The sequence below is a fragment of the Sminthopsis crassicaudata genome, chromosome 4 (genome assembly GCF_048593235.1).
Source record: "Sminthopsis crassicaudata isolate SCR6 chromosome 4, ASM4859323v1, whole genome shotgun sequence".
NCBI lineage: Eukaryota > Metazoa > Chordata > Mammalia > Dasyuromorphia > Dasyuridae > Sminthopsis > Sminthopsis crassicaudata.
In genome coordinates, this window is record NC_133620.1 from 123508315 (window position 1) to 123527869 (window position 19555).

Here is a 19555-nt window from a genome sequence, read left to right on the forward strand (position 1 = left end):
TATCTTTGCTATTCAAAAGTGGAATAATCTACCTTCTTAATAGGAATCTTCAGGCAAAGTCTAAATAACACTTGATTATTGAATATTATGCATTATTCCCCTTTCCATACTACATATGGTCCAGCTAAACTACTCTTCTTACTCTTCACAACTATCCATCTCTCATCTCAGTGCCTTAACCCAAGATGTCCACCAGCCCTGGATGTTCCCTTCCTCAACTCAGACAATTAATCCTTTGTATCTCAATTCATTTCAAAGCTAAGTTCCATCACTGCTTGGTTTTGGTGGACACATTCTCATTTGCATTAAATATGAAAGTCAAAGGAAGAATATGGAGTTTAAAGGTTACCATCATGTACTTGGGTCTTGGTAAATAAGTGGGATTGTAATTGAGGAGTTGTAGAGACTTTTGGTACTGCCCTGCATGTTATGAGAAGAGTAAGATTATGTATGGAAACAGAGATGTGAACTGGTTGCTAAAATTCCACACTCAGTATATACCTGAATGGAGTGAGCAATGATGAAAGGCTGGAAAATCAAATTCTATTCTATATGATGCATATGAAGCATTCCAAGCATTCCCACCTATGCTCTTTTGACTTCTATTTCAGGAGAGCTTGAGGAGATTGGCAAATGAGTGACAGCACTTTAGAAAATCTGGTACATACTTCCTATTCTAGTCTATGAATTGATATAATTATTACAAAATATTCAGATCTTTCAGAATCTTGTAAAAGGATCTTCAATGACCTCCATGTGTTTTTGAAATATATCTTTTTATCTTTTTAAAAACACAATCTCCAAGAAATGTTAAAATTGGTAACAAATAAGAAAAATAAATATATATTTTAGAAAATCTCACAATTTCATGGTCTAATTTCAACTTAAATTATTCTCTCAGAGAGTTGTTTTATGGCACATTTGGACTTAATCTTCATGTATTCTTTCTTCTAGAAGGCACTGAGACTCTGAGACTCTTAAAGGAGAGACAGGAACAGAAGAAATGAATAGAATTGGGGGAGGGGAAGGAAAGAAAGAGTATCATGTAAGAATAACAGTTAAGATTTTAAGAGAAGACTTGTGTGTCAATAAGACAGACAAGTTTTTAAGGTCATTTTAAAAGTTTATTACCCCATAGGAATTCAATTTTTTTATACTAAATTCTTTTGAATTTGATAGTTTTGAAATTGAAAGTATATCATCAGACAAGCTAGAAAAAGTGGGAAACTAGTGTCATGACTTTAGCTGAGAGAATTTCCCCTACTTCTGGTGAGGAGGTAGGTGTTTTTAATAGTGGTGTCTGGTTTATCACATTCAATGCCTAATCATCCCTATGTCTTATGAGTTTTTCTTTCAACTTTAAACTACAGGCAAAAACATCTTAAGAGCAATCTTCCCCTGTGTATAGTATTCCAAGACGATCAGTTATTCACTACTCTTTTCAGGTTCATCCTGAAGAAAGTAATCATTGTTACTTTGTTAATCCAATTTTCTAATATGAATATTAAATAAATATTAATAAAATGTCTACCTTATATTTCACTGGATTATGTAAATGAGTCTAAGACTCTTTACATGTAAAGTGATTTTTTAAAAGCATCTACTTGCTAAATTACTGGAAAATGTCTAGAGCCTACCTAAGTATTTTTATTGTGACAACTCAAAATGGAACTTGGAACTTACCATGTGAATTCTAATTAAAAGTACTCCTACTTTGCCACACAAAATCAAGGAGTATAATGGATTCTTAGAGGATATCAATTCTAGCCCCCCTCTTTTTGTAGATAAAAAAAATAAGGCACAGGAATATTCAGAGAATTGCCTAGGATAACACAGCTAAAACTATACTGAATCTAGGTCTTATTCAAATAACTTTATGAGTTTTGTTTAGGTTATAAATCTCACTATGTTAATCTTTGTAGGTACAAACAAATGTTGTGAGACTGAGACACATACCCCCTTAAGATGTTACAGGGCTGCTTTTGGTTAGGGGGAATACCTGACCACCTCCTCATATGATTTTATGCATGCCTGGAAAATATCAATTATGTTTGACATTTGAAAGTCCACCATCAGAACTTCTTTCAATTAAAATATTTATATCTCAAAATGTCATTAATGTCAAAATCTGTTATCAGTTGTTTATACCTTAACAGGAATGAAGACAATGGTAGTTTCTGATTGTGGAACAAGAGACTAGACTGCCAAGGAAGGGAAAACGAATATCATACAAGTTAGAGAAATGAGTAGAGGCTTTATCTGCTTCACAATTTTGCCTCAGGACAATTCTGGTTATCCTAAATTATATTTGAATTTATTTATTCATTCACTCATCCACTGATTCAAAAAAAACATTTGCCGAGTCTCCTAATATAATGGAGGGTGTGTGGAAGGTAAAAAGAGGAAAGACAAAATTAGTTCATGTCTTCACAGGGTCTACAGTCTAGTGGGAGAGATAAGGTTCATACTTAAACAGCTGCAATATATTCTGGTGATGATTCGGTGACAAGCAAAGGCTACTTGGTTGATGAAGAGGAAATGAAGGAGGAGTAGGGTGAGAGAGGAGGACTTCATTGAGAGAGTAGCAATTAAGCTGGCTCTTTAGAAGAATGGTTAGGATTAGATGAAGAAATTAAAGCCATCTATAGTTATATGAAAACATGCTCTAAACCACTATTGATCAGAGAAATGCAAATTAAAACAATCTGAAGTACCATTCACATTTATCAGATTGAATAAAGTGACGGAAAGATGATAAATGTTGGAGGGGATGCGGGAAAACTGGGACGATAATGCACTGTTGGTGGAGCTGTGAACTGATCTAGTAATTTTGAAGAGTAATTTGGAACTATGTGCATGCCCTTTGATTCAGCAGTGTCTCTACTGAGTCTGTATCCCAAAAAGATCATAATAAAAAAGGGAAAAGGATCCATTTGTGCAATAATGTTTATAGCAGCTCTTCTTATAATGGCAAGGAATTAGATATTGAGTAGATGCTCATCAATTAAGAAGTGGCTGAATAAATTATAGTATATGAATGTCATGGAATGTTATTCTATAAGAAATGATAAAACATGCTAATTTCAGAAGTGCCTGAAAAGACTAACTAAACTGATGTTGGGTAAAGTGAGCAGAAGCAGAACAACACTGTATATAGTTACAGCAAGATCATGTGATGATCAACTATGATAGACTTGGCTCTTCTCAATAGTAATATACCTTTGGATGGAATTTGCCATTCTCATTCAGAGAGAACTATGGAGACTGAATACCGATCAAAGCATACTGTTATCATTATTTTTTGTTTGCTTTTTCTTTCTTGTGGTTTTTCCCTTTTGTTCTGATTTTTTCTTTCACAGTATGATCAATATGGAAACATATTTAAAATGATTGCATATGTGTAATCTACTGCCTTGCTGCCTTGGAAGAAGGGTTAGATAGGGAAGGATGGCGACAAAATTTGGAATGCAGAGTCTTACAAAAATGAATGTTGAAAACTATTTTTACATGTTATAAAAATACTATTGAAAAGTTTTTAAAAAGAGAAAAGAAAAGGCTTAAAATTATGACAGGTGAAAGTTGTGGAAGAGTATTCCAGACAAAAGTGAAAAATTATAGAAATATTCAATATGTGGGAATATAATACTTTGACTGCACAGTGGGCTTGTAAAGAATAGTAGTGGAATGTAACACCAGAGGGAATAAGTTGGAACTAGTTCATGATGAGATTGGAGATTCCATTTGAGGAAGGAAGAACATCCTTATCCTCCTCTGTGCTTCTGTACAGACTTTGAACTTATTATAAGAAAGTGCTGACACTGTCAATCTACCTATTGTCAAGTTGTGACATTGCTTACTCCCTTTTGTTGTGCAGACTGTTCCTCATATTTGGAATAATGTTCTTCAGTTCTATAGCTTGGAGCTGATGTTTTTGATTTTTTTTTATCAATTCAAGCCTTAGCTTGAGTACTACTTCTTACAAAATACCTTCCCTGACTCAAATTATTTTTTGCTTGCTCAAGTGCTTTGCATTTATTTGATATATATATATATATGTATACATATATACATATATAATATATTATATATTGATTATATAATAATAATATATGTACATATATATTGATTTTGCTTATCTTTAATGTGCCCCTCCTGTAGAATTTATATAAATTCCTTGAGGACAGAGACTGCTTCAATTTTGTCTTTGCTTCTCCACAGTCTAGCACAGGACCAGGCAGATTAGATAGATAGATGATAGGTAAGTAGGTAGGTAGATGTTAAATAGATCACAGCTAGATAGATGAATGGATGGATGGGTGGATACATAGATAGACAAATAAATAGTAGTTTCTTATTAAATGTTTATGAATTGGGCTGAATTAAAACAGGTAGTAAACTTGTTTGCAGTGGAAGTTTTTCTTCCTGATATTGTGTGGTCCCCAATGCCCTCTTTCTAGATTGGCAAGTTTTGCTGCAGTAAGTGCCATGTCAAAAATATGGACAAGGGGAAGCTATTCATTTTCTTTCATAGAAACTACTCATTGGGTCGACTGCAATGTTCTCATTTTTAGGAATAAATAAAATAAATTAGATAACCAAATCAAATGTGATTCTTCTCTTCAAAAAGTATTCACTAAGCTGCCATTCATCATCCTTCCTTCTATCTCTGTGAAATGTGTGACCTCAATCTTTAAAAAAAAAAAAAAAAAAAAGGAAAGTGAGATATGAAGCAAGTAAGAAATTTGCCAAGGATTGTACAGCTAGCTAGGTCTGGCTAAGATGAAACTCTTATCAAGGTTTCTTCCAAGTCCACCGATCCTTCCCCTAGATTATCAACATCTGTCTATTGGTGGATACATAACATTGTTTATCTCCATATACCAGGAAAATTTTTATCTGTAATTAGTGCAATGGCTCTCCTTTGGCAACTCAAAATCTTATGGGATACAGTTCATCAATACATATGACAAAAGCCCATTCCAAGATCATTTTTACATACATAAGCCAAGTGTTTAGCATGGTACTAAACAAATGGAAGATTTATAATTTTTTAAAAAGATTTCTAGCTACTTCACATTTGAAAACAGATCTTTTCTATTGAGCCCTTTTCATCTCCAAGAGAGGTTTTACACATTCAGCAGAGTTGGGAAGATTATATTTGATGAGTGCTGTCACTCAGGCAAATCCCATAGGGCTTCATGAATGCAGTTTTCTGGTTAAACCACACTTGGATTTTCAACTCTTAACATTCCACAAGACAATTAGAAATCAATTGATTCACCCTTTTTGAAGGGCAATTTGAAAAAATGAACAAATTTCTGACCAAAGTATTCTCTCAGTCCAACTTCCAAAAGGTTTTTGGAATTTTTTGTGCCTGATGTTTCTGAAAAAATTCTCAGCATTCACCTATAAGGACATGGCCGTAACCCTGCACTAATAAAAACAGAATTCTATTTCTCATAACAATACGGAATGCTGATTTTTAGTTTCTTCAAACAACAATACAAGAGCATCTTAAAGAACAAAGCAGTATGTGCACAATATATACCCAGGCCAAGATAATCATCGGCATGAAAATACATGATCACATCTGGTTTCATATAAAAACATAGAAAAGTGCACATTAGCAAATCACATCTGGCCACATCCTGTCATATGTGATAACATTTGCAAGAAGTTATTCACTTCTTACATTTTCTGGGCTCTAATTGTTTCAGAAAAAAAGTTTACTTCTGCCATTCTATGAGTTATTTACAATGGAAATGAAGTTGTAAGGTTAGTAAAAATCATGTAATCACTTTCATACTTGGGATTATGAATGAAGTTGGTAGGAGGGTAAATGGCTGCCAGATATTCAGAGAGGTGGTTAAGTCTGCTGCTCATGACAGGTGTTGCTACAAGACTGTTTAAAACTGCTTCAATTCATTCACTGTTTTTGGAACCAAGTACAAAAACCTAGCTCTGGAAATAAGATGGGTATTGTTATTTGGACAATCTCTGCTGAGGCAGGATTGCAAAAAGGCTAAGTTCACCTGCCTTGGGATGAATGAACAGAGTAAAAATAAATGAAGAGTCCAATAAAGGCATGGCATCAGCAGGGAGCTCTGCAAGGTGCTCCAATAGCAGACACATCTGGTCACCAAAGAATAAATGGTCCTGGATGGACCAGGCACAATGACCTTGGGAACAAGAAGTTGGCTCAAGAGTACTATTTTAACCATTTTTCCCCTTCCAAATTAAGAATAAGTGAATCATTTTTCTTCTAAGATTTCTACATAATTAATTGGATTTGAGATCTCTCATGCATCTCTCCTCATAGGCCCTTACCTATGTCTTGCTTCTGGTCAGATAACTAAAAGATATAAAAGAAAATCTGAATGAAAAGTGATCTGAGTCGCACACATAATTTTACAAACAGAAGGGACGAATCACTTCTTGTCAAGGATGATCTTTCCTGCTTCATCTTTGATTCGAATCCTGCCTGAAGTATACTTTGTTTCCCGATGGCCAGTATTATACACGGTCTTGATGGTACCATCAAGGAATTCCTTCCTCTTGAACTGTGAAGTGTGGATCTCTTTCTGCCCATCACTGAACATAATGGTTTTATCTCCATTCCTAATAGGAGAGAATTAGTCTTATAAAATGTGTAATATGGTAGACAGTACTAAAGCTATACTGGACTAAATAAAAAAATATCACTGCTCCCTAGATCTGTTTTCTCATCCAGTATTTTATCAAAAATTATCAATTCTTTCACTGTATAGTCTAAAAAACAATCATTTATTATGGGTATATAATTTATAATTATATGTTTTACTATATATTATAATTATATAATTTATATCAATGGGACAGCTAGAATCAGGAACACTAGTTCAAATCAGGTCTCACTGGGCAAGTCACTTCATCCCATTTGCCTCAGTTTCTTCACCTGGTAAACCACTCCAGTATCTTTGTCAAGAAAACCCCAAATGGGATCAGAGCCAAGCACAATCAAAAAATGAATGAATTACAAATTGATAAAATTAATCTTTTATGATCATTTTAGCCATAATTGATCATAGATTTTCATAGATATGCTTCTGGTTTTCATTTTAGAAACTTTCACTATCACAGTTGACAATAAAATAAATATTAGATAATATATATTTAACTCCCATTTTCTAAATGGACACTGAGTGATCCAGACAAGGTCCAGAACAGCACATGAATGACAAACTAGAAGGAAGCCTCCAGAATTCATGTTACCTTTTCTCTACCTTTGCTCTACAGCCATGTCACTGGGACTGGCCAATGACAGTCTCATTTTGATCCCTTGCATAGTGAGAACTCCAGGAAAAGAAAGGTAATTGGCCACCAATAGGTCCTAGACCAAACCCCATTTGTTTGGGGGTTGTTTGGCTCCTCATTGAAAGTAAATACCAGTCATTTCTGCTTTGGCCAGAAACCCAGAGCTTCCCGCCTCTCAAATTCATTCCTTCCTTTACTTATTCATTTGGATATTTTGTACTAGGTGAAAGAGGACATTTTTTTTGCTTCAATTGCCACCTAGCTTTGATGTACCTTCAGTCAAAGTGAGACCCGTTAGCTTAACTTAAAAAGGCCAAAGTCTGCCATTTTATCCAGTCATCTCTAATCATCCTGATCTGTATCTGGCCACTGGACCCAGATGACTCTGGAGGCAGGTGAACTTGTCCAGCTGTCCCTCACTTAAATGCAATTTACTTGCATGTCATGGAGTCACTCCCTGATAATCATGATCCATTTTGGGAACGGGAGACAATAAAATTGAAGATCACCTGAAAACCTCTCTACCTTGGCTTTCTAATGTTTCTGGTTTTCTTCAAATCTCAGTTCAAATTCCATCTTTTATAGGAGAACTTTCCCCATTCACGCCCCCACTCCAACTCCTCCTCTCTCACACCCCCTCAGCCTTGTGAGGCATTTTCACCACTCTGTAAATTTCTTTTTCTTGTTCAGTCACTAAGTCCTGTCTGACTCTGCATGATCCTGTCAACCAATTTGACCAGGGACTTTTTTTGGCAAGGATATTAGAATGGTTTGCTATTTCCTTCTTCAGTATATATCTCATCGTTAGCAATTTATATTCTGTCTCCCTCTTTAGAATGTATGCTATCTCAAAGCAGGGACTATTAACCTTTTTTTTTTTATCCCTATTCTTTAGTACAATGCCTGGCATATAGTAAGCATTTGATAAATGCTTTCTGAATGATTGATAATTTGAATTGTTTTTACCAATACCTAAAAAAATAAAGAGAAAAAAAAGAAGAGTAGACATGATGAGGTCTTCAGTGTTAGGCGTGGTTAGGAATTAATAAAAATTCATCCCTGAGACAGACAGGGAGAAGGCTCTGATAAAGATCAATTTAGCTCCATGATCCCTTTGGGGAGATTCACCAGTCTGAAATCCAAGTTATGTCAAACCCCTGAGACCCACCCTCTGCAGAGGTCTCCAGCAATCTCACCTTGCCATGTCCTGTCAGAAATCCCAGTCATGTCCCTGAGGTTAAATTTTCTCTATAAAATCTACTTTGGGGCCATCCCATGGCTGCTGTCTTCCTTTGGGTCAGTCCTCTAAGACACTCTGCCTCATGGAGTCTTTCCCCTTTCCCTTCCCCTATGCCACATGGCATCTCTCCTGATTCTACTACGTTTCCCAATTCCACTTATCTTTCTTGCTGCTAATTAACTATTTTAGGGTGCTAAGTTTCTTTCAAGATTTAGCCTGCCAGTTAAGGACATGTCCCATGGGGTGCTCCCTTTCCACTGAGTAATTGTGAGTTCCACTGAGGAGCTTATTTTCATATGCTCTCCCATTCTATTTAATATGTATCATTCCTGGTGTCTATTGTATCCCTTCAACTTGTCTATAACCTCTAAATAAATCTACTTTTTGTCAAAGAAAATGGCCATTGTGAATTCTTTACATGACTGAACCCCAACTTTTGTTGTCTATCATTATCTGATATCTGTATCACCCCGCATCATTTTGGTGCTCAAATTATACTATTAGGAAAACACAAAAAGAAAAACAAAAGAAACAGGATGCCTTAGATTTCCCTAAATTCGCAATGCTTACCTTTCTACTTTCACCAATGTTCCATCAGGGAATAAAGTCTCCTCATACCCAACACCGAAGTATTTCACTGTGCCTTCTGGAAACACAATTTCCTTAGTGCCATCAGGATGGTGTTTTTCTACAGGAAGCAATTTTTTTAAAAGTGTAAGTATAATACATTGAATCTATTTAGAAATAATCATTTTTTTTTCCTTAAGCAATTTTATGAATTGTGCTTTTTAGGAGATTGTCAGGAACATAGGGATTGATTTATACTTTAGTTGCTTCTAAGAAAATGTCTTGAAAAGTAATTCATAATTAAATTCACTTTTTTTAAAAAAATGAATTCTTTATAGTGATGTAATTAATGTAATTAACCGAGAATTTCTACATATGGAATGACTCTTGTGGAATCCCTCCAACTTAAAAATCTCCAATAAATTCCCAAGCCTTATATATTATAATCCAAAATTTTAAATGTGGCTTCAAATTCTTCCAAAATACATATCCAATTTGTTTGCTTGTTTTTGATCTTCACTTTCACGTCATCTCTCCTCATCTCTAAGGATAAGTCCCACAAAATTACCATATTTTCCTATCTAAAACACACCTCAAAAATCTCCTGAATCATTAGAAACCAAAATGAGACATTATCTACTTCTACCCCTTCATGTGACAGGTGAAAAAACTGAAGTTCCAAAAAATTAAATGACTTCCCCCAAATAATACAAATAGCATTCCACCTCCAGGTCCAACAACCTTTCCATAATCCACGCCTGCTTTCTCTACTTATATTTTGTACTTATCTGAAATGTCCTACTCCCTTCTCCTTAACTTTCTGATATCCTACTTGTCCTTTATGATCCATTCAATTCAGTTTCCTCCCTAAACCCTTCATTGCCTATCCTGGTCAGTTTTTTTTCTCTCAACCTCCATGCTACTTATTGGCAGTATAGGTGAGGGGATGGGCACTGCTCCAAAAGTCAGGAGATCAGAGGTTGGACAAGTCCTAAGCAGCCAACTTTTGCCTGCATCTTCTTAGCTTCCAACCCATGAAATTGTGATTATCCCCCAACTGAGTTTCAACTTGCCATTAGGCACAGTTTATTTTTGCTCTGTGAATTCTAATCAAATCAAGACTCATATTGGCTTTGGGAACACCTTGTCAACTATCTATCTCCCATGTCAAGCATCACCTAGGCAAATGATCAAATTTAGTTTTGAAGAAGACTTGAGAGAAATAATTATATGGAGACAGCGCAGTAAAGGGTTTTGGAGTTTGGCAATCTTACATCTTAGTGACATGAGAAAAGTTCCTTAATATTTCTGTATCCCAATCAGGGGAAGAAAGAAAGGTAATGAATGGGACACAGTAGTAGAGGACTGATCTTAGAATCAGGAAGCCCTGGATTCTAGATCTTTGACACATAATGGAAGTGTTACCAAGGTCAAATAATTTAGTCTATCAGTTCCTCCTAGGTGATTCTCTAAAACTGTAATGAAAAACAAATGGTTTAGTCTAGAAATTTTCCACTTTGAAAATTCCTTTATGTCTACGAAATTCCAGGAAGAGATGCTCTTCCACTTCATCCAGTTTCCAATCTGCCTTTGGATATGTATACCATTCCCTGTACCTCTTGTCCTGAGAACTATAATCAGATCAGCATTACCATTGCTTTTAGCAAGGGCATGTCAACTGACTAGCCTATTTTTCTATTCACCATCCCCCAGATTTCCCCTCCTAAAATTCACCAAAGAACAATAACACTACTTACAATTCCTATGGAATAACTGGGTGTCAGTTTTACAGCTGGACAAGCTAAGACTTAGACAGTTTAAAAGGTTCAGTGGCAGAAAGAAAATCCAGGTCTATAAAGTACTTTTCATTTTCAAAAGAACTGAATTAACATTAATCAATCATTCTACAAGGCAGCTGCGAGCCAGCAAGTCTAATCCTTCATTTTCAGTGATTTGCTTTAAGGTCACTGAAAGCAATTCTTTGCCTGGTTTCTGAGGGAGACTGAGACATTTCTCATGCTTTCTTCTGAGTTTGACCCACTCCCTATGTGACAATTTAGCAGAGTTAAAATGCTAATAAAACACATAACCACATAGGCTGAAAGTTAAGGACAGGAAGGAGAAAAAAAAATGACAGGAAGGGCAGGAACAAAGAAAATAGATTCATGGTTCTTGTTTTGAAGAAGACAATGAGAAGATTTTTTTTTATTCCTGCACTGGATTTACCAATGTCAGAAAAAAAAATTTACAGGCAGATTATTTGCAACAAGAATGAACTGAACAGCTTTATATAAAGTATAACAGCTAGAAAGGATTTACCATAAAATCTGGAGCCACAGAGCTTTCTCTTGTTGCTTTTTCTAGCATTCATATGCAACAAGCAAGACAGGATACATTTGGCTGCTGGTACGGGATGGTTTGGGGTTTTGTTGTTGTTTTTTTCTTTTTGGGGAGGTGGGGTTTGCACAGAGAAAATAAACAACCTTCAAAAACTTAAGAAAGCAGAAGGAGGAATTAAATATAGGTTATGATCTCTGGTGGTTCAAATGCAAAGGAATCTGCTTAGGCTAAGAGCCATTGAGATTTATACAATGGATGTGTCACACAAAGAAAAGGTCTTATAGTATGAGTTTATGCAAGCCATATATGTATATATGTGTGTATGTGTCTATATGCATGCATTGTGAGTGTGTATATATGTATATAATGTATGCATGCGTGTTTGTGTATAGGTGTATATACGTGTACATGCATATGTATATAGATATGTAGATATGTATATTTATTTGTGTGTATGCATGTGTGTCCATATGTCTCTGTATATAAGTGTATATACATATACATATATATAATATATATATAACATATATTTTAATATATATTATATATATATTTTTTTTAATTCTAACACTTCAAGGTTCTTTAGTTTTGTTGACACAGGCACTTTTTCTACTAACACAGATCATAACCCAATGATGATCCTAGCTGGGCTGTTTTGACTAAAAACAAACAGAACAAAATAAAAAAAAATCACTCAGAAGCCAACCTGTTCAAACTTATCTAAGCTGGTCTTCACACAACAGACATGTAGTCCGTGAGGGGGCCAGTGCTAAAATTTTTTCCAGTGTGGCAAAACTTGCCAGAGTTTGAACCCCAATAACAAAGCCTTCGAGACCCCCAGAGTCACCTCCATCTCATAGGGAGGCATCAGAATAGGATTTTCATGAAGGAGAAAAATCTTTCTTCAAATCTAAGTTTTCTCACTTGAAGACTGGGATGACCAAAATCAATATACTTCAAATGAATAAAGAATAATCAAACTGTGACGCATGTGGGTGGCAAGCACAAAATTCTATCTTCAATATTGTACTTGGGGAGGAAGGAGATACATTCTTGAGTAAATATAACAGATTTTACACATTCAAATGAATCGCTAACTTGGAGGTGGCAGGGACCTGAGTAATTATCCAGTCCTACTCAGTATTTATCCAGTTTTACAAGTATAGTAGACAGTTTAAAGTCTCAAATATCTAAATCACTAGCTCTCTGACAGTAGGCAAGTCATTCAAACTCTGCTTATATTAGTTTCCTCATCTGTAAAAAGGGAATAATCACAGTATTTATCTTCTAGGGCTATTGTGAAGATAAAATGAGGTAATAGTAGACAGTTTTTAAATGTTGGCTACTATTTTGATCATGATTATAATTTTAACTTTAAAAAATGGGAAATTCAAGAGACAGGTAGGGGTGGATAGATATTTTGTACTGATTATCCTTATTATACTACTTCAATGAATACTCCTTTCTAAAAAGTAAATAATTCTGCTAGATATCTGATATCAAATAATAATCACAAGGAGGGAAATACATTGATGGGAATTCATGAACCTTTCTTAGAAAATCATATACCCTAACCCTGAGGGATACCCTGAGAACTCTGAAGGGAAAAATAGCAACTATGTTCCAGGGATTAGCCAGATGGCCAGTGCATATAGGGTTTGGGAGAGTAGGCTCCAGGGCCTGTGCTACAGATGGCTTTGAATTTTTAAGCGATAAAGAAAGATGGCTTTAAAGGTCATTGTTGCAGAGGTACAGTAAATTACATTATTTGAGAATGCTGGCAGCATGTACCATTTCCTTGGTGAACTCTGCATATGATGCATCTAAATTGGGCCCATTGGTAAAGAGCCCATATACTGTGCCATATGAGAGCTGATGCCAGGATGAGACCATCTCCTCCAGTACTATTTTCATTTCTCTACCTCTGTCTACACAAAATAAAACAGAGGGCTGAGAAGTCATTTAAGAAATTTGAAGTCAATTAGAATAACTGAAGCCCTCAAACTTATTTTCCCCCCAATTATCTCAGTTTATAAAGGTTAAATTTATTTGCACCATTATAGTTTTGTAGATTTGGCCTAAATACCTCTATTTGCTGTTGCCCATATGCTCAGCCAGCCCTATCATACCCACATATACTATTCATATATCTTTCACCAGCTGGCTTTTTTGTTGTTGTTGTTGTTAAATGATTTTTTTCCCATCACAAAAAAACACACAGCAATTTTTCCCTCTTTCTGTAAACATTCTGTAAGGGATATTTTAAGGATAAACCAACAAGAAAAACAATCTAAGAAAAAATTATCTTGATAAAGTAACTCTGACCTCAAGGGTCAGTCTATCACTTACCAATCTGTTTATTAGGAAATTGTAGCACTTCCAGGCCATTGGGATAAGTGGTGTGAGTTGTTTGAGCATCTGCATAATAATAAAGCTGAAAGTACAACATTGGTATTACAGGAAGGTTTTGAGAGGGTTTGTTTTAAATCTGGGCTTCATCCATTCAAAGGGACAAATGCTTTCCCTGCAGGTGTCTCACAACCAGCATGTAGGCAATCAGGTCTACAGAAAGGAAGCAGCATCCTATAATAACCTGGAAGTCACAAGACTTGAATGATAGTCCTGGCTCCTCCAGTAACAAGCTGTGTGACCATGGACAAATTGCTGAGGACAAATTCTAGACCTGGGTTTCCTCATCTGTGAAATCTAAAGAAAGGACTAGGTGATATCTCTCCTGGTATGATGGATAGAAAAGTAGACATGAAGTTTAGAAAGTAATAAAATTGAATCCTGGCTCATATATTTACAATTTATTTGGCCCTGCTCGAATGACTTACTCCATCAGCTTGTTTCCTTATCTGTAAGATGAATGGGTTGGACTCAATGGCTTCCAAGGTTCCTTCCAGCTTTCTCTCGTTGTTCCTAATATCCCTAAGGTTTGACAGTCACTCTCTAGAAATGTGCATAATAGGAAAGGAGGCTCCCATGACACTTGAATGACCAACTCAGACCTTGCCAGTCAAGTCCTTGAAGCTACAGAAATTCATGGACCATGGTTCTTGAGTAACTCAAAATAACTAGAGTAAGGAAAAACCTGACATTCTTTCAAAACACATCCTGAATGGATGTCCATCTTTTAGAATCTGGGTTCTCTTTGCTGAATGAAACACCAAAATAGAGGATAATATCTACAGGGCCAAGTACCATCAGGTTAGATAACCTTCCATAGCAGCCCATGTCTGCCCAGCAAGGCTGGGTTCACTTAATTGTTACTTCCTTCACTTCCAATGAATGAGCATAGGGAAGCTAATAAAGAATGAAAGAGAACTCTACAGTGAGTGAAGGGGAAATGTTGTCATGGGGTGCTATAAAACAAGAATAAGAAACCTTTTTCTTCTTTTTCTTTTAAATATCTCTAGGGGCACTGATTCTCAGAAAAATTCTAAAAGCAAACACCAAGAAGGAACTGTGATTTCATTAGCCCAATTTTATACAGCTAGAAAATGTTAGGTGGAAATGTTTGATTTAGTTTTTATTTGTTTTTAAGAGACAGAATTGTTAACATTCCACTGGGCTTCTTTTAAAAGTAAGAACAAATATGAACTCTACCAAACAAATGCATCAAATAAAAATCACTTTCTTTGTCAATAATCTGACCCATTGTAAGTAGCAACATGGCAAAGAGAAGAGAAGACAGCTGGTCTGGAGTTCAGATGATCTCTTCGGAAGCCCCACCTCTGACACTTTCTGTATGACTGGGAAATTCAGTTAACCTTAGGGCCCTAGAGAATTTTCTTAAGTTAATAAATTTCTAAGAATTTATTTGCTTTGCTTAATTTGCTTTGGGAGTGGAAATTACAAGGATTTTCCTATGACAATGAACTGGCAGGTTTAATGATTTGGACCCAATAGAAGAGAAAAGAAATAAGGGGAAGAAGAGAAAGAATGAAAAAGGAAAATGGAAGAAGAGAAACATTAGGGAGAGAGAGGAAAAAAGAGAGGGAGAGAGAGGGAGAAAGAGAGGGAGGAGAGTACTCCTTTCCATAATTCACCTACATGGGCAAGGATTATACTATAAATATAGGGCTAAATTTTTCTCATGGCTTGCAGACTTTCCATTAAAATAAAGATGAAACCATAACTAAGGTGATAGATTCACTATGCAGAATGAAACAATATGAAAATTTGTTTTACTTGGATAATAATTAAATGCTATTGAATGGATGGATAGTACTTTTAAAAGTTTTTTTTAATTAGGGAATGGTGAGGGAAAATAAATAATAGCACTTGAAAAAATTAAATAAAATGGTAAAAACAAACTGAGCCAACAGCTAAGAATGCTTGGTGTTTTTAACCATATTGGAATTATAAGAAGGCAAGATATAACCTCTATTTGTAGGTAACTCTCTTAAGAATTGCTCTGGACCACTACATGGAATTCCCAATCCCTCTATTTTTGTCCACCTTCATTTATTATTTCCTTCACAGGCTAATTGTACACTATTTCAAAGTGCGATTCTTTTTGTACAGCAAAACAACTGTTTGGTCATGTATACATATATTGTATTTAATTTATACTTTAACATATTTAACATGTATTGGTCAACCTGCCATTTAGAGGGGGGGAAGAGGGGAAAAATTAGAACAAAAGGTTTGGCAATTGTCAATGTTATAAAAGTATCCATGCATATTTCTGGTAAATAAAAACTATTTTTAAAAAAGGAATTGCTCTGGGTTTGCTCCTAACTTCTTATCCATTATGGCAAGTCGGGGGTAGGGGAAGGGAAGGAATGGGGTGGGGGAGAGAGAGAGAGAAAGAGGGGGAGAAGGGAGAAGGAGAATATTCATTTCCATAATTCCAAGTTTCTTTTTTTTTTTTTTTAAAAAGTATGCATTGTCCAGAATTGCCACAATGCGAAATCCACTCAGTTCAGGAAAAAATGGAGAGTGGGAAGGATAGAAAGAAACCAACTTGCTACTATCTTTATAGAAGTGAATTATTAAAATCTTGATCTTAAATACTTATGTGCCACCAAGTTCTATGAGCTTGGCTTTTCAGTGAGCTGACATTGAAAAGAATTTAGCAACCATACAAGAATATTGTCCTTGAAAATAAGAATAAAGAAATACAAATGTATAACATCTCCTCCTGATTCATAAACCAAGTTAAAATTAAACATAGTTCAACCAGCCTGCAAACCCCACTTGGGTTAGGGAGAAATGGTTCTTTTTCCTATTAAGTCACTGAACAGGATTCTAATTGCATTGTAATTAAATAACACCTGCACAGGGATCAAAATGATCATTGTAGAGATAAAAAGAGAATCTCACACATTTGAATTTCTAACTAAGGTAGTTTATGCCCATTTCCATATGATGAAAAGTGCTATAAATGTCAGAGAGAAGTTATTAGCACTAAAAAGTCTCACTGCAATGTTACTCGTAGCTCCTTTTTTTGGTCGTTTCCATTTTTTTTTTTCATTGCTAGGGCTCATGAGTGACTTCAACTAATGACAAAATTCCATCTTCAAAAGATACCAAGTAAGGAAGGTAGTATGAATCTATCACATCAAAAAGGCAAAAGACAGTTTCAAGTTCGTGTGGGCAATAGATATTATTTAAGTTTGAAAGGAACCTTGGAGGTAATTTCATAGTCCAACTTTCTCATTTTAAGATGAGGCAACTGAAATATAGCAGAAAGGAAATATCTTGATGACTTGTTCAAGATGCATAATAAACAAAGAAACTAACAAATAAGAGGATAATTTTAAGGCCTCCTGAAATGAAAATAGCATTTTTTGGTTTCCAGTCTCAATGATCTTTCTTCCTAACACTTCCCTACATTCTCCTGTCTTGTGGCATGAATGCAAAACAAAATAGCAAGAGCTTAGATTTCAGAAGGTATAATTTAATGCTTCACATTGACATGATTTACATGATTATTTCATTTGGTTCTCATAATAATCTAGGGATATGTGTAGTGTGAGTTTTAATGCCTTCATTGTACAGAGTTTAAAGTAAAGTAGAACTCAAAAAGGTGACCCACCCAAGACTGCAAAGGTAGTGAATAATTAAGTCAACACTTGCAATTACCTCTTTGACTCCAAATCTGGAGTATGTTGCCCTACAACACTGTACATATTCCCATAATTTAGCATCAGGTGGCATTTTGCATTTAGCCCTCCCTCCTAAAAAAAAAAAGGAAGATTTTAGCCAATTAGCTGAATGATAGATCAAGTAAAAATGAAAAAATCTAAGAGACTGGAAAATAGGAACATCCTACTAGAAAAAAAGAAAGAAAATATATAATCAAAAAGAGAAGGGAGTATTAAGTGTCTAAGGCTGCATTTGAACTCAGGTCCTCCTGACTTCAGGACTGGTGCTCTATCTAGCTGCCCCTTTGACTATATATTTCTTATTGTTTATTTTCAATGAGATATGATTCTTCATGACCCTATTTGAGGTTTTCTTAACAGAGATACTGGAGTGATTTGCCATTTCCTTCTACAATTCATTTTATAAATAAGGAAATGGAAGTAAATAGGATCAAGTCATTTCCCCAGAGTCACACAGCTAATGTTTGAAGTTTTATTTGAACTCAACATGAGTCTTTCTGACTTCAGATCTGGAACTCTTATTTACTGTGCTACCCCCAGGTTTTGAAAAAATTATTAAAAATAAAACAAAACATTTACGTACCACTCTCTGATCTGGCATGAACTTCTGCACATCTCCATTTGTAAATGTGATAACTGTTGTTTTATTGTCAGCACTGATTTCCTTCTTAGTGCCACTGGGAAAAGTAATTGTTTTACATCCATCTGAAAACTTCCACTCCACCTTTCCAGAAAAAGAAAGTTGACACGTGGAAACCAATGCAGGAGAAGGCTTTTATGATTTGACTCATACATTTATTTATTCAACAAACATTTACTAACTGCCTACCATATGCATAATACTGTCAAAACTAAGTAACTCTGATAGCAGCATGAAAATATAATACTACAGACATTTATTAAATTCGTTGATTCAAAATATGCATCACTAAGTGTATAACTGTTATCAACCTCCTTTTGTCACTTTTATGGCAGTAAAAGGAGCACCCCCATTGATGACATCAGAGGTTCTTGAAGTATTAAGGATGTGTATATGTACATCTGTATATGTACATATGGAAGTATATATGTCTATACAAGAGAGCCATCTGAATTCCTCCTGATGCCATGAGAGCAGATAAGGCTTCAAAGGCAGAGAGTAAGAGCCATGAGCATATCCATGCCTTGTGAAAAAGGAGAAGAAAGATGAAATAGTGATGCATCTGGAAAAAGGAATGCTCAGATCAGCAGGCTACCAGGTGAAAAGAGTTTACACAAAGAGTTAAGGATAGAGCTGACATGCAAAATGTTTCAAGCAAAATCAAGGGAAAGAAGATTTAGATTTAGTTTGCTCATCTATAAAATTAAGGAGTTGGATTGGATGACCCTTCAAGGTCCCTTCCTGTACTAAACCCTTGATCTAATGACTGAGAAAAAGCTATTAATTTGAAAATTAAGGATTGACTGATAACCTTGGAGAAAGAAGCTTCATTACACTGGAGAGTACAGAAGGCAGACAGCCAGGGATGGGGGAAGTGCTAGTGCAGAAGGCCCTAAGAGAGGTCAGTGAGACTTACTGGAAAGAACACTGAACTTGGAGGCAGAAAACCTGGCTTAGCAATAAAAAGGAGGAGGAATTTTAAGCAATAACTCACAGGAAAGCAAGGTCAAGAGAAGGTTTCTTAAAAATATGGGATCTGTAATAGGTGGTGAGAAAGGAGTGAAGGAAAGGGAGGGAAAGAAAAGCAGGGGGAGGGAGAAGAGATGGAGAGAATGAAGGAATAGGAAGAAAAAGCAAGAGAGGAAGGAGAGACAGAGAGAGATAAGAGAGACAGAAACAGAGACAGAGGGAGAGACAGAAAGCAAGAGACATAAAAAGAAATGTAGTGAGAAACAGAGAAAAAAGATGAATGATGGAGGGAGGTCCTGGAGGAAATTGAGGCAATAGTATCAAAGGGAGAGAATCGAATAGGCAAGAAAGGTAGCTGGTTTTGGATATGTGAAAGATAAAGTGGGGAAG

General features: G+C 35.6%; 1 protein-coding gene across 2 annotated transcripts in view; it reads right to left on the minus strand.

Moving 5' to 3' along the window:
* Positions 1–4701: 4701 nt before the first annotated feature.
* The window catches only part of LOC141565773 (uncharacterized), a 93640-nt gene continuing 78786 nt past the window's right edge, over positions 4702–19555 (minus strand). For both annotated transcript variants that reach the window (XM_074309333.1, XM_074309332.1), the window contains 4 exons: positions 18140–18280; positions 13790–13874; positions 9104–9221; positions 4702–6618 (listed from right to left, as the gene is read on the minus strand). In XM_074309333.1, coding sequence (XP_074165434.1) covers positions 6429–6618; positions 9104–9221; positions 13790–13874; positions 18140–18280 — 534 coding nt within the window. In that variant the 3' untranslated portion in view covers positions 4702–6428. The remainder of the gene's footprint in view (positions 6619–9103; positions 9222–13789; positions 13875–18139; positions 18281–19555) is intronic.